Here is a 16,518-nt window from a genome sequence, read left to right as displayed (position 1 = left end):
TAGATTGGAAATTATTAGGTTGTTGCTTAAGGTAACTAGATTGTTGCATACTATTGGGTTGTGTTTGAGATATATTGTTAGGTAGTTGACTAGTCGCTTGAGATTGGGTCAAGTTTTGCGTCGCGTATGCGGAAGCGGGAGAGGGGTAAGCGGAATCATTGGGTTGGACAGCTTTAGGATACTGTTCCGATGGTCGCCGAATTGACGAAGCGAATGTCGTTTTCGGTGGAATCGGGGGCGGACTAGATACTACGGGACTCGACACCGAGGGTTGATCAAAACTCTTGGTTGGTTGATGCAAAATCGACTTGGCGGGAACCGCATCTTCCGGAGGAGGTTTGAACTTTTCTCTAATTCGTATCCTATCTAGTCCCGGTTGCTTGAAATCTGGAGCAAACTGTTTCGCGGTGACTTGCGCGACGTCTGAGTCTTCTTTTGCGTGGTCAGCAGCGACATCGGCTTGTTCCGCCTTTCCTCGGGCTGTTGCGGTTCTACAAGAAACGGAAATATCCCGTTATTAAAACACTTTAACTATTATTTTGCTATTATTTTTTGACATCTCATCAAAGATGAAGAAGAATATAAAAGTCTGGGCATTTACGGGACTGACGACCGTCATAGGCTGGTTTAAGTGATCACTTTACACTCGTGTAACATTCACCAATTCTAACCATTATTGACAACCACAGTTTTAAATTCTTGGTTCTATATATATGAACCAATTTTGAAATATTGTTCTTGAATCACTAGAACTTCACTAGAGACATCTATTGGTGAGATGAAAATAAGCTTTTTTGAGCAGAAACTCTCTTATTAGTATGTGAGGTCCGAATCCTGGATCATAATCACACACATGAGAAACGCCAGAAAATATAATTTTCATTTTTATTATTTAAGCTTATAATTTGACCAGATAATTTATTCACAACATTTTGAGTGTGTCCAAATACTTGTTCACAATATCTAATTGCAGGTAATCCAGATTTTGTGAACAAGTATTTGGACACACTCAAAATGTTAATTTTTTGATAGCTATTTATGTGATGTATAATGTTAGGTGGTTAAGTTACCTTGAAATGGCAATATCTGCCTTTTGCAGAGCAATCTTGGATGCCCGCTGAGCCGCATTGACCGCTGCGTCGATCCTCTCTCTGAACTTGGCGCTCCTGATGAGAAAGAGGTGTCGCTTCTTCTGACTCGTGATGAGGACGTTGTTCTTGTACTTGCCCTCCTCCTTGGTGCCGTCCCTGAAGGTGGTGACTCCGTAGCCGTACTTCTTGTTCGCGAACCACTCTCCCTCGTACCGCAGGCCGTCACTCCTCTCGCTGATTCCGAAGCCGGTCCTCTTGTCGTTCTTCCACTCGCCCATGTATGTTTCCGTCACACTGCTGTCTAAATGCTCATCCTGGAATAAACAAAACATTTTGCAATCAATACTAAATCCTTTAACTACCCTCATTAATTCCTCTCCTTTCCTTCTCTTTCCTGCAAAATCTTATTTTCATACCATACCCTTTTTTAAAATTCCTGAATGTTTTTTAATAGTTATTAAAACATAAATGTTGAATTGTATAATCGGCTTTATTTTTATTGATATAACTATTTTTGTTAATGTAACTATTGTTTATTTTATACTTTTTCCATTATTTTTTTTACAATTCCCGAACAAATAAAAAAAATACACTGTTTTATGTATTTAACAAATTCAACAATAAAGAAAACAACAATGTACTTGATTCAAGTACAATATATCGCTCACTCCTTTCAAGAACGTCATAAATCAAAAAACTTGATTTTTCAGAAGAACGTTTTTAAAGTTTAAAAATATAATACAATTTATTAAAAATAAATATCAAGCCGCTTATTGAACTTTTTACTGTGCAACAGATCTTTTTAAGTTAAACCTGAAGGTTTTTTCTCCATTTGAAAAATAAGTAGTATATTTTAAAAAAAAATAATACATTTTCTTCAAAATGCAAAAACAACACTTTCTGCCCTGTAGCGGGTAAATATTAAGTTAAAAATACGCCTTTTTTGCTGGGATATAGTACATTTTCTGGGCATTCCGAAAACATGCACAGCTAGAAAATTGACGATTTTTGATTTATGACGTTCTTGAAAGGAGTGAGCGATATGTGGCATACTGATGACGAGCGAAATTGTGTTACAATACAACAGTTTGAAGCAAATATCATCGGAAGTAAAAGCCCAGTTATTGATAAAAAGTTGTGTGCGTAATGTAGACAACTTTGTATTTTAATATCTTTAGATTTTTTAAATGACAAAGCAGAGTAAACGTGCAGTTACTGGCCAGCTGATAGTGACTGGCTTCTGGCAATATCATTTAAGAATACTGTCGTCTGGATGCATCTTTTTTACATAAAATATTATGAATATTTTCAATTATTGATTCGGCAGCCACTTTGCGACTACCGAATCAAATTATCTATTTTTAATTTAAATTTGGAAAGAAATTAATTTAAATATTTATCCATTTTTAATTTTAATTTCACCTGGTAGTTACCACTAAAAAATTAGTATTCACCAGGCGAATTTTGAAGTTATGTCCTATTACAAAAAATATTTATTAAAAACATAATAGTTTTTCCTGACTTGTTTTTTTACGATATGTTTCTTGGGACGCGTATGACCTATTTGGTAATTTTAATATACGCGAAAAAATTTGGGTTTTATGTAGAAACAGTAACGAATTCAACCAAAAAAAATAGTCCAAAAAAATAGAGCAAAACATTGAGACTATTACGGTGCTTTTACATATTTCGTAAAAAAATATTCCTTCATTGAATTATTGTTTCAGCCCCTTTTTAATTTTTTCTAGGAATACATATTATATTAAACTTTCGGAAAGAAATTTCAGTTCAAGCTTTGTGTCGACTTCTGACGAATAATATTAATTAAGCTAAGCAAGCTTTCTTGAGTACTCAGGATATGTATTGTTTTCCCTATGCTTCAAATATTCCTATTTTCCGTATTCATGTAGCTTCCTATAAAGTACGTTTTATGAATTTGAAACGAGGGCGTAGCGAAAAGAAGTAAATAGATTTGGTATAAATTGCTACGTACAAGGAACAAAGAAATACTTTCTGTTTTAGTACATGAATGTATACGAGGGGGTTCCAAAAAGTTTGTAGAAAGGATATATACATATATAAATATATATATATATATATATATATATATATATATATATATATATATATATATATATATATATATATAAATATACATAAATATATATTTATATTTATATATATATATATATATATATATATATATATATATATATATATATATATATATATATATATATATTCAATTTTAAATTATATGAACGTATTTCCTCTTGGTTTTGGCAACTTTCATAAGCCTTTATTCAAAAATTTCTCTTTGAAATAAAATCGTCTTTCCATGACTCTTCTCCAGTTATCTTTTGACTGCGCTGCATGTAGCACTCCAACCACCGAGGTGCTGCTGCTGATTAAACTTGATCAGTCCATCGTGAGGGGTATCTTCCTCTCTCTCTCTCTCTTCTCATCCAGGCTATCGATCACAACCAGTCATTCCTGTCTATCCTCATTGCCCCGCGCAACATGTCCAAAGAACCGTGGAGAATCGTCGTATGGATACATTGGCCAGAGTCAAGCAATCCAAGTCCATGCTGTCCATGGAATTCTCAGCATCCACCTCCAATACCACATTTCTAAAGCGTCATTTTTTTTCTTTCTAAATCTGTTTCCTTATCCATTGACTTGGGTGAAGACGAGGTGTCTACGGCGCGATACACGGTAATATAGAAGTTGTCTACCAATTGAAATAGGGCCTAAGCTATCAAATCGACCAAAAAATTATAACATTGATCAGATGTTTGTAAATTATACAGCAAATATTCGCTTACATCGTCACTCAGCTAAAGTCAAAATAATCAAGAAGAGTGGAAAAGTCAATTCGATTAAAGACAAATTTTGACATGGATCTCGGGTTGTGCATGTATGGCGATTTCGTCTAAACTCGCCCAGAATATCCATACATTATTACGCATTACCATACATGTCAGTTCAACGAACCTTTTGAATCGCCCACGTATTTGTATGTATAGAGTGAGACATAAAACAAACGGGTTTTTGAAATTAACTAAAAAAGGAACTTTTCAATACTTTCCTCATTATTTATCATCACATTAAGCTTGACTAAAAAATTAATACATTTTTTACAAAGAGTAAGTTACCATAGTTTATCTTTTTAAACTAACCCCTTAAACTTCATTGAAATAGAAATGGCTTAAGGGAAACCGTTTTTTTTTTTAAATTTGTTTTTTTTTGTTGTTTAAATTAACCGTAAAATAAGAAGTGACATTGATACAAAATAAAAATAACACGTAATTTAATTAAATATTAAAAATTACAGAGATGGCATTAAAACGAAATAAAAATATATGGAACGTTACACCTTTCTATTTTTACAAACGTTATTGACGCTTTCTGCATTTATGCATCTCTAAAACCAATTTTTTTTTTAAATTTGTTTTTTTTGTTGTTGTTTAAATTAACCGTAAAATAAGAGGTGACATTGATATAAATTTAAATTAAATATTACACGCAATTGAATTAAATATTAACAATTACAGAGATGGCATTAAAACGAAATAAAAATATATAAAACGTTACACCTTTCTATTTTTACAAACGTTATTGACGCTTTCTGCATTTATGCATCTCTAAGTATTGCTGCTCCTGACTTATTTAGTATCATGATTCTTATTTATTTAAGTCCTTTAAAAGCTAAAATTAAACAGTTATTTTCTTTTTCTGCACAAGGTTTACCGAAAAATAAAAAAAACTAGTAAAAAACCACAGCAATGTGGAAACAGGGTCTGAACAACTCATTTACTGATAGCTTCAGTCTTTTTAGATAAGTAACTAAACTCAGTAATCACCTAAGAAGTCTAGATCCTGTCTCGAGTTTGAAACATGAATCTGTCATTTTACTAGTATTTGATGATCATGCACAAAGGGGTCGGTTCGAGGCGTTTGAGATGTGGTACTACAGACGCATGTTGGGGGTTCATTTGTTGGAACATGTAGGGAACAACGAGGTACTAAAAGGGTTAGCAAGTCAAGATACTCAAATAAAGTATCTCAGCGAGCCAAATATATAGGCCATACTATAAGACACCCAGGCCTGCTTCTTACGATTTCCTACATGGACCAAGTTATCTTCGACATGTGCTGTAGCGGCTACACCGAGTTGAAGAGACGGGTGGAGACTGACCATGAAAGTAAACCAATTATCACAAAGGTTGTAACCCGCACAGGAAAATGAACCATTAAAAAAAACTTTATAAAATAAAACAACTTTGTTTTAACCACTTTTTATTGGTACACTTTACCTAACCGATTTCGACAAGAACTTTGTCATCATCAGGGTTTATGTACTAAATTCTAAAACACTAAAATACTCATAGTTAGATTTTAGTTAATTACCCTTCCCTTACGATACCAAAAACTTCCACGCACTCCGTACACCATATGAAAATATGATTTCAAACTATAATTTAAAAAAACGGGAAAAAACTCCTAAATGTTGCTTTCATTAAGCATTGCGCATACCGGTTGGATAAAGTGTACCAATAAAAAGAGGTTAAAACAAAGTTGTTTTATTTTATAAAGTATATAAAATGTGCCACAAAGTATTTGCGAAGAACATTCAAGAATATTGTTTTTTAAAAAGTCACACATTTTGATTGAGACAGTAAATTTTGAAAATACTGTTATCAAGTCAAAATATCTTCAAATTCAAAATAATCAAACTTATACTGTATTATGTCCCACCCTGTATATTGAAGAACCTCTATCTTCTGAGAATAACAAATGTGATTGCTACAAACATAACATTGTGTATATATGTTTAACATATGTATATCTCAAGTACATTTTTATATATTTCATTTCATGCTGTACTTGAGATTGGGTGTTATGGAAAAAAAGCTTTTGCGATTTATGACTGAGAGTGCTTAGTTCGAATCTTCTTTGTCGTTTTATTTAATCAAATTAAAAATTACGAAGCATACCAAGAGTCGTATTGAAAAGAAAAACATTTGTGAGAGTAGATGGAAAGAAATATGCGTAATGAAAAGACTTTTTTCCAACTCATTTTTTGCGTGAAAAATGTCCGTTAGATGTTAAATTATATTTATTTCAAATGAAAAGAATTCTCCATGAAAATAAAACTCATAACAGATTTACAAATTGCCCCTTTGAAAAAATATGTATTGAAGATGAGTATTATAAAGCAAAGTATAAATCTTCGTTATATACGGTAAAAGCCAGAATAATATACGTATATTCATATATAAATATAGTCTAAAATAGAGAATATTTAAAAAGAATATGTATTTTCATATTATTATTATTATTTTATTTTTTGACATCTCATCAAAGATGAAGAAGAATATGGAAGTCTGGGCACTTACGGGGGTTATGAGCGTCATAGACTGGTTTGTAATCCAGGATTCGGACCGCACATACAAATGAAAGAGTTTCTGTTTAATAAAAAGCTTTTTTTCATCTCACCAATGTTTTGAAATTAAATCATTTATTTAGAAGTTTGAAGAGTTTGGTTGTCAATAATGGGTAGAATTGGTGAATGTAAAGTGATCACCTAAACCGATATGACGGTCGTAAGCCCCGTAAATGCCTAGACTTCCATATTCTTATTCATCTTTGTTGAGATGTCGAAAAATGATATGAAAAATAACTTCTATAATTGGAGATAATCCAGAATGGTGAACAAGTATTGGAAACACTCATAATGCTAGAAATAAGTCATTTGGAAATTTTGTCTTTCGGGTATTATTATTTTAAAGTGAATATTGAAACAACAGTAAACGTACTTCAACAACAAAGCTGGCATTAGAGTCCGTGTGGAGGGACGCATTGGTGACGCCGGATCTCGAGGACTCTGTGGAGACCCAGGAAGCCGACGATCCAGTGGAACGGATCGAGCCTGAAGTTCCCCGTTTTTCCAAGTCTCCGGTGCTGCGCTGTTTCCTCATCTTCAGCCCCTAAAAATCAAAATCGAAATTCTTTATCATCTTGATTACATATGTGGAGGTCCTCACCAAAACGTTACATTTGCATTATAAATGATTTTAAGTAATCAGGAATTCTAGCTTATAAAATTGTTGTGCGATTAATGATTTCATATTGGTTTAAAACAACTTGGTAAAAACTTGGTAAAAATTGGTAAAGATTGGCTGCAAGCAGCAACCAACCGGAGAATATGGAAAGAAGGGGAAGAGGTAAAGAGAAAAGGAATGGGTATGATCAAGAGTTAATTTTCTGAAAATTGTAAAATATTTATATTCTTAATGTTTCTCTCTTTTTTGTGTGTATATTAGGTTAAAATCGTTAAAAACTAGAAAAATGTATTAAAAAAGAATTCTACCTACTACCTACTCTGTAAAAAATGTTCTAAATATGTAAAATTGTGATTTATTTAAATGTATACAATTTATGTTAATAAAAAAAGAAGAAAAGGTTAAAGGGCTCATGAAGAAAAAGAAGATTTGTTTAACACAGGATGGGTCACGTTTTGTCGCAACATTAATTAAAATTTCGATATAATAGAGTAAACAGAACAGATTTGCATTTAAATATTTTTTGTGCAATATTGGAAATGTAATTTTTTGATGAGAACCTCCACATATATACTCTAAATTATTTCACCCCAATCAGTTTCTAGTAAATTTATATTTAATTTATTTCTAAGGAAAAGCCACGCACTATGGAAACTTCAAACATTTACATTAGACTTGTGAAACATTTGAAAATTTGAACCAACTGAAACATTTCAGCAATTAATTGCGAGATGAAGTTGGAAGTCGAGATACCTATAATATTGCAAATGTATTGAGAATATTAAAGTTGCGAGTCGAGACACTTATAATATCTCAGATATATGGTATTGAGAATTTTGAAGTAACAAGTCAAGTCACCTATAAATATGGCAGGCGTATTGAGAAAATTTAAGTTGCAAGTTGAGAGATCTATAATATCACAGACATAATATGTTATTGAGAAAGTAGAAGTTGCATGTTGGGACACCGATAATATCGCAGACGTATTGAGAATGTTTAAGTTGAAGTTCGAGACACCTATAATATCGCAGGCGTATTGAGAAAATTAAAGTTGCAATTTAAGATCTATAATATCTCAGATACATGATTGTAATATTAAAAAGTTGAAGTTACAAGTCAAGACACCTATAATATCACAGACGTATTGCGAACGTTGAAGTCGCAAGTCGAGACACCTACTCGTATAATATCACAGGCGTATTGAGGCGTGTTGAAGTTTCAAGTCCAGACACCCACATATGTATACTATCACAGACAAATGATATTGAGAAAGTAGAAGTTGCAACTTGAGACACCTATAATATCACAGATATATGATATTGAGAAATTTAAAGTTGCAAGTCGAGACACCTACTCGTATGATATTGCAGGCGTATTGCGAAAGTTGGAGTTGCAAATCGAGACACCTACATATGTATACTATCACAGACAAATGATATTGAGAAAGTAGAAGTTGCAACTTGAGACACCTATAATATCACAGACATATCATATTGAGAAATTTAAAGTTGCAAGTCGAGACACCTACTCGTATGATATTGCAGGCGTATTGCGAAAGTTGGAGTTGCAAATCGAGACACCTACATATGTATATCACAGACAAATGATATTGAGAAAGTTGAAGTTGCAACTTGAGACACCTATAATATCACAGACATGTGATATTGGAAGTTGCAAGTCGAGACACCTACATATACTATCACAGACAAATGATATTGAGAATGTTGAAGTTGCAACTTGAGACACCTATGATATATATGATGTTGAGATATTTGAAGTTAAAAGTCGAGACATCTACTCGTATAATATTACAGGTGTATTGAGAACGTTGAAGTTTCAAGTCGAGACTCGAATAATATCGCAAACGTATTCAGAATGTTGAAGTTCGAGACACCTACAATATCGCGGGCATATAGCTATCGAGAAGAATGAGCTGCTTACAGACAGAAGGCCTTTCTTGGTCTTCTCGACCAGGCTGTTCCTGCGCGCGGGCGGCTCGTCGGACCTGGCCTTGAGCACGAAGCCGCCGCGGGCGTCGTCCATGCGGTGGTTGCGCTTCTCGGCCGGGTCGGGCGTGGGCGCCTCGCGGCCGCCGCCGCCGCCCGCGTCGCCCGCCGAGCGCAGCGACGTGAGCGACGCCCGCACGTTCTTGCCGTTGGGGCGGTAGTGGCTGGCGAGCCCGAAGGGCGCCGAGGCGCGCACGCCGTAGCCGTGCCGCATGCCCCGCAGCCACTGCCCCTGGTACGTCCCTGCAAACAGATGAAATATTCACAATTAGCCAAAGATGATGGAATTCTTTTTTTTTATGGACTGGAAAGGGTTAAGCGTGGTCGTCCTCTGTATTTTGTCCTTCGCACATGCCCTCAGCAATCTTATATTGCCTATCCATTTTGCTCGCTGTTGGGCTACTTTATTTATTAAGTTAGTATCTAGCCCTGCTTTATAATGCAGGGTTAGATGGATATTCTTCATATAGGTGAGCAGGTATTCCTCGTTGTTCAAAATAGCTGTGTTTTTGTGAGGAATCGTCAAAATTGCGACTGTAGAATTGAACTGATAACTGAAACTTACAATCTAAAACTTCGGCAAATAACGGTTGGTTTTTATTTTTGGCTAGTACTTCTAAACGGAGTTGAATCGTGGACCCTCAAGATAAGCACTATGAAAGGATTTGAGATATTCGAAATGTGTAAATACACATTGTAGAATGCTACGCATTCAATGGACCGATATGGTTAGCAACGCAAATGTGCTCCAAAAAGCAAGAGCGGAGACAGTTGCTGACCGATATCAAGCTCCGGAAGGTGTCCTATCTGGGGCATGTGCTGAGAGGAGAGAAGTACGAGCTATTGCGCCTAATCATAAAAGGCAAAATATAGCATCGACGAGGTGTGGGCAGAATACAGATTTCCTGGCTCCAAATATACGAGATTGGACGGGGATCAAGACCGTCGAGGCGTTGTTTAGAGCTGCCCAAGACAAGGACAATTACTCTCAAGTGATAGAAATAAAATAATGGGCGAAATGGTGAACGTTACGCAAGTGTATAAAGTGATCGCTTAAGCTTCCCAAATGCAAGGTTATAAGCCCTGGATGCTCAGACTTCCATCTTCTTCAGATACCAGTATTAAAATATTCATCATACACATAATTAAAATTTACAATATATAATGTACACTCACTGGGTTTTCCCATGCCGAGGGCACATTTTATAATACTTTAATTTGTATAATTGTTTAAAAATTTTTTTTTTTATGATATGCAATCATATATGGTATGATCGATAATGCGATAGGCAAATACGGATAATTCCGTATTATTAAGAGAGGTGTGTAGAGATGGTTTGGGCAAGTGGCACGAATGGGCGAAGAAAGTACAAATTTAATTTAATAAATTTAATACAAATTTATGAAGCAAACGTCGTTGAAAATAATTCGTAAAATATCTCTAAATTATTTTATAGCTTTATATAAGTATTTCCATTCAATTAATTATTATACTCGAAATAAAAGCCGGCACTACTCACTAATTCGCAACAACTTGAGATCCCAAACCGAGATTATTCCCAAACAAAGGACTTTGATCCTGATTTCGACAATTGCCTTCGTCTTGGAGGGACAAAGAGACTCTTCACTAAAATTCTAAGGGCTAACAATGCCTAATATCTCATTTCGGAATCTGAATTCGCTTCATAGAATTCGTAACTGGCAAGTCAATATTAAAATTGAAAGATGTTTTATCGGTAGAAGCGTAGCGATTTGCTAGCTTATGCCTTTATGCTCGATGATTCCAAGAGAAGATTTCAATACAGTAATTATTGTAAACTGAAAGGTTTTCCAGAAAAATAACAGTCATTTCTAAGAAAAGAAACGAACGGTTTACGGTCTTTGATTTTGATATTAGCAGCGCTTTTGTATATTATAAGCAATAAAAAGGTGTTTCTTGAATGTTTTCCGCAGATACTTTGTGGTACATTTTATAAACTTTATAAAATTAAATAACTTTGTTTTAACCATTTTTTTTTATAAATACAATTTAACCTACCGGTTTTGATAAGAACCTTGTCATCATCAAGGTTTATTTAATTATAAAACATTAAAATATTCTCACCAAAAACTTCCACACAATCCGTAAAAAATCATAAAGAAAGGTTTTTTTACGGAGTGTGTGGAAGTTTTTGGCGAGAGTATTTTAATGTTTTTAATGTTTTATAAATAAATAAACCCTGATGGTTACAAGGTTCTTGTCGAAACCGGTAGGTTAAATTGTATTTATAAAAAAGTGGTTAAAACAAAGTTATTTAATTTAATAAAGTTTAATAAAAAGATGTATAAAATACAATTTAAAAAAATGTTTAGATGAAATACATGAGGATTTTAATATTTTGATTAATAAATTTCTTTTTCATCTTTGTCAGCCGTCTCTCCACTGCTAAATGTAGGCAGCTTCTAATTTTTTACAGACTTCTCTCATTTGGGATTTTCGATCCACTTACCACCCGCACGGGGACAATGCCATCGGCTCATGTATTTGTTTTCGGCGAGTGCTTTTGCCTAGAATTTTCACTTATGAATTACATGAAATTTTAGTAACTTTAAACAAAAAGAGTAAATCCACTCACGAGTAGGCATAGGGTATGAAACTTAAAAAGTTGAAGCCTGAGTAGAGTCTTGATAAGCGGTGTGGCATAAGCCGTAGTTAGATTTCAGAGTCACTGAGTCTCAGAGTAATTAAAAAAAAATAAAAAAAATAATAATGCCATCATCTTTGCTGGGGTTAGCAAAATCCTTTTTTCATGTCCCATGGTTTCCACCATAGAACTCTGGATGTCCATCACTTTTATTAAATTTACAAGCTATTATTTATTGATTTGGCGTTAATATGTGGAACCCATAACATAGATTTAAATAAAATAAAAATAAAACACCTCCATAAGACCAGCTTTGAGTCAAAGGTGTTTATACAAGTGTTTTATTGATCTCAATATAGATGAAGAAGAATATTGATGTTTAAGTATGTACAGTGCTTGAGACCTGTTAAAGGCTAGATTAAATTATTAGGGGAGAGGGCCGTTTTTTTCAAAGTCTCATAAAATGGTTAATTGACAAAGAATGTAATATTTTTTTATTGAACCGAATAGATCGGTTATTTATAATCAAATTGTTAGAAGATATCATATGATTATCATGTGTAGTATACATAGGATTGACATTTTACAAAACCTCTTATCTTGGCCCAAGGTACGGTACGGTCCCGTACTTTATACAAGTGTGGCATTCACCATTTTATCAATGATCGACAACCACAGTACTAAAATTAATTTAAATTATGCTTCAATTGACACCACCTTGAGAATGTTGTTTGAATTTAGTAAGCTTTTATTATTATTAATTATTTTTTGTGTGCGAGATTTATCCCAAATTACTTACGCATTAGAGACTCCTCAAAACGTCGTTTTTATTATTTGTATTTAAATCCGTATTAATCAATTATTTGTCCACAATATTTTGATGTGACCAAATCATTGTTTACTAATTCTTGGTTTGTGTTAATTGAGGATTTATCTACACCGTCAATATTAACTCCTCAGTGGAGACGAACTCAGAATTTGTTTATATACTCAAAATATTTTCAAATATTTTATTTGAATTTATTGTGGATTTAATAAAAATTGGTTGACAACATTGCTGTTATTTGTTAAATAGAAATCAGAAACGCAATTTTAGTAATTAATAATTTGACTGAGTATTGTCCAAATACCTGGTGGTTTTTTTAAATTTTACAGTCCAGAGAAAACAAATAATAAGCGGTATTATTCTCTTTTAAAAATACACGATTTTAAGGGCGAAACAAATAATTTCATTTTGTTTTTATTTATTTTACGAACAGAGAGGGAATATTGAATTTACGAGTAAAGTACTCGGTTGAGTAATAAATTATTCAAACACTGGATTCCCCACATTAGCGAAATTTCATATATAATACATATTGCAAAAACCTTATTTTTTCATAGGCTTTCTTCAAGTTTTTTTACTGTTTTATAAATAATATTATAAAAACCTTATTTTCTTTTCAATTGGTTCACATATTACTAGATACAGGCTTTCTTTAAGCTCTATACAGTTTTATAAATAATATTACAAAAATTAATCTTTGTTTAATGATTTATGTTGTTCATAATTTGGCTATTTTTAACGTTAGTGTCATGTATTGTGTTTAATAAAATAAATGTAATTTATATTCAAATTTTTGCTTAAACTATTTCCACGTATCAATCCAAAGAAAGATGATGAATTGCATAGAAATTTCATTTTAAAAATTTTTTTCAAAATCTTAAAAAAATTAAAATATAAAATAATTGGTTAGTAAATATAAATACATACACAAACGAACGTGTGGGTATGTTATGAATGTATAACATATGTGTATAAAATTTGGATCTGGGCTTTTTCAATGTAAATCTGACAAGATTTGAACAACCATCCCATATGAGGGTAAAAAAATACTGTAGTTTAAGAAAATCTTTAAAAAAAACAATTATTCAAAGAAATATGACAAATTTCTTTAAATAATTGCTAATAGAAGTTCAGAAAGGAAAAATGTATATTTTGAAATAACCATAAGACATCCTCTCTAGACTCAATGATAAGAACACTTTGGATTATAATTATTAAGTAAATATATAAATTTATAAGGCTAAACATCCGCAGCATTCAGCATCACAACTACTCGGTAGTAAAAATAACCGATTCACGATTTTTCAAACCATTCGGTTACCATTTCAGGCAATCAAAACCTGAAAAGTGAGATTTTATTGTCCGCTTCGCAGAACTCTAAGCGCGATTCTTAGAATTTTAACAGCCGGGCGGGTGCCTCTTGAAGGCGAAAGAAATACTTAATCCAGTACGCTCCATAAATCGGGACAAAACATCATAATTTTGCGGTGTAAATTCCAGGAACGTGAACGGGAACTGACCACGTGACCGGACATGGTGTTATATGAGGCAGTCGTTAACCCATCCGCATATCAGTTTTTATTTAAAATATATATATTTAAATTTGCTAATTAAATGCATCCCCGAATTAAAAATAAATAGGAGGGCAGGTGACATGGTTTGTCAAACAATGACGCGCTAATATTTTGCACCTGATAAAACGAAATCAAACATAGAAATAATCTTTAAATGCAGAAAAGGTAGCACTCACTAAACAGATTGATTTTTGTGCTATAAATCAGTTCAACAAATCGTAACACTCACGAGTGGCTCATACTTTTGAAACGTGAAAGGCGTTTAAATTCAACCAACTTATAATATAAAAATAAACTGTCTCATAAAATTATGTATTTTATCTAGTGTCTAGATCAGAAATGTGATAAATTGACAAGAAAACTTGAAAAATTAATAGTTTTGAATTTTAACTGATTTTAGCTGACATTTTAATCAAAATAATAATTTTATCCTTAAATGGAGATCTTTGGTCAAGTGTCGTAAATATATTTGTACAAAAATATCATTGATTCAGAATTTATCTGATGCGGGGTTGGCCTCGTAATACAAAATACACCAATAAAACACGCTTTTTAAGATACTGTTTTTTTTCTCTTCACAAATCATGTAAATATTTGACTTAGTAACAAAAAATTCGCAAATATAAATACAGATTGGGTCGGTCCTCACCTCCTGTATTTTACCCTTATCTCAGTTAAAATCTGCTTTGGCTATTAGTTTTTGACACCTGGGTCTTGGGGGTTGGTTATTTACTAGAGAATATAATGACTTTAGCTAGATAAGGGTGAGATACAAGGGAAGTGACCCGACTAAATCCGTTTTTTGTTTGATGTATGGAATTTTCTTACATATTCGTTTGGCATTAACATTGTGGAACGACATGATGATTTATGTTAAAAATAAAACACTTGTATATGACCATTTTTTTAGTTTATCAATGTAAATACGACTAGTTTCGTAAACTACAGATGTTCTAATCAACAAATTACATATTGTACTTTTATATGTTGATAAGGACATCTGTAGATCTCAAAACTAGTTGTGCTTAAGTAAATAAACTAAAAAAAAATGATCTCATAATAAAGTTTTTAAAAAATGTAAAAATCTTGTAGAATTTTCATAACTTGTCAAATTTTAACAGGATTTGCAAATGCGGACCATGCTTTGAAAATACTACTTTAGCTTAGCTAAAATCAAATATTTCCTTGTAAATTTGAAAGTGTTAGAACGTAGAAAACGCATAGAATTTAGATAATAAAAAGAAAATATTAAGAAAAAAAAATGTTGGTAATAAAAACAGAAGAAGACCGAGGAAAACTTGGCATGACCAAGTATTTAAAATACTTGAAAATGGTCAGGTCAGGAGTCGGAATAATCAGCGTGTATGTATGAGAAGAAGCACGAATATGGTAGCAAAGACTGTGTGCAAAGACAGATTGGTATGGCGTTCTATTATCTCTGCCTACCCCTGCGGTGAAGCGGCTTGAAGCGGAAGTGGCTTGATGATTAGTTAGTTTTTTTAAGACAATAGATAGCACGGAATCCTAATATGTTCAATTTCATAATTAAAAAATATACATTATTTGTAAAATCGGTTTAAATAGTAAATGTAGCTAGCACCCTTGAATACATGCTTCGAGAAATATGTATTTAATATTTCCACACTTGGCATCATTTTGGCATGCATGGCAGAATGCAAATAGAGTCTATTAAAAAGTTACACAGCTTGTCGACGGGTGTTTCATGGCGAGGGCAAATTAATATAACTTCAGTCCCTTGGAGACGCTCTAAATATTCAACGCGATGCCGACAAACTTTCGATGCTGAAACACTTTTACAACGGAATACATTCCTGAGTGGAAAATTTTGTTGGAAATATCCCACGAGACTACCATTTTATCAAAGGTTGTTAGTGATGCATCTCGAGGGAATGGACTCAGACCTCGGATTGTGTGTTGGATAAATATTTTTCATAATAATTTCAATGTTAATTAATCAAATAAGGGAGAAAATTTAAAAAAAACACACCTAACATAGGTACACAAAGAAGGGAGGCAAATTTAATTAAATATAAACATTAAAACAGGGATTTTTTTGGTTGACTGCTGATTATGGAGGTTTCATATATATTTCAAATATGGGAAAAAGTTAAAATAAACGTTTAAAAAAATACATTTTTAACGCAAATAAAATTAATAGACATTGAAATTTTACATATTATTTTTTGACATCTCATCAAAGATGAAGAAGAATATGGAAGTCTGGGCATTTACGGGGCTTACGACCGTCATAGGCTGGTTTAAGTGATCACTTTACACACGTGTAACATTCACCAATTCTACCCATTATTGA

At 33.1% G+C, this 16,518-nt stretch overlaps 1 protein-coding gene across 1 annotated transcript in view; it reads right to left on the bottom strand.

Annotated features, from left to right (window-relative positions):
- Positions 1 to 1,267: 1,267 nt before the first annotated feature.
- The window catches only part of LOC148301471 (uncharacterized), a 117,592-nt gene continuing 102,341 nt past the window's right edge, over positions 1,268 to 16,518 (bottom strand). The window contains exons 3-5 of the mRNA XM_088273184.1: positions 9,098 to 9,405; positions 6,911 to 7,081; positions 1,268 to 1,405 (exon numbers count right to left, since the gene is read on the bottom strand). Coding sequence (XP_088129310.1) covers positions 6,930 to 7,081; positions 9,098 to 9,405 — 460 coding nt within the window. The 3' untranslated portion in view covers positions 1,268 to 1,405; positions 6,911 to 6,929. The remainder of the gene's footprint in view (positions 1,406 to 6,910; positions 7,082 to 9,097; positions 9,406 to 16,518) is intronic.

This window comes from Brachycentrus maculatus, unplaced genomic scaffold, assembly GCF_059751285.1.
Source record: "Brachycentrus maculatus isolate JH-2025_06_01 unplaced genomic scaffold, ASM5975128v1 h1tg000559l, whole genome shotgun sequence".
Classification (NCBI taxonomy): domain Eukaryota; kingdom Metazoa; phylum Arthropoda; class Insecta; order Trichoptera; family Brachycentridae; genus Brachycentrus; species Brachycentrus maculatus.
Note: the sequence above shows the minus strand (reverse complement) of the source record. Positions and strands in the feature narration are given on the sequence as shown.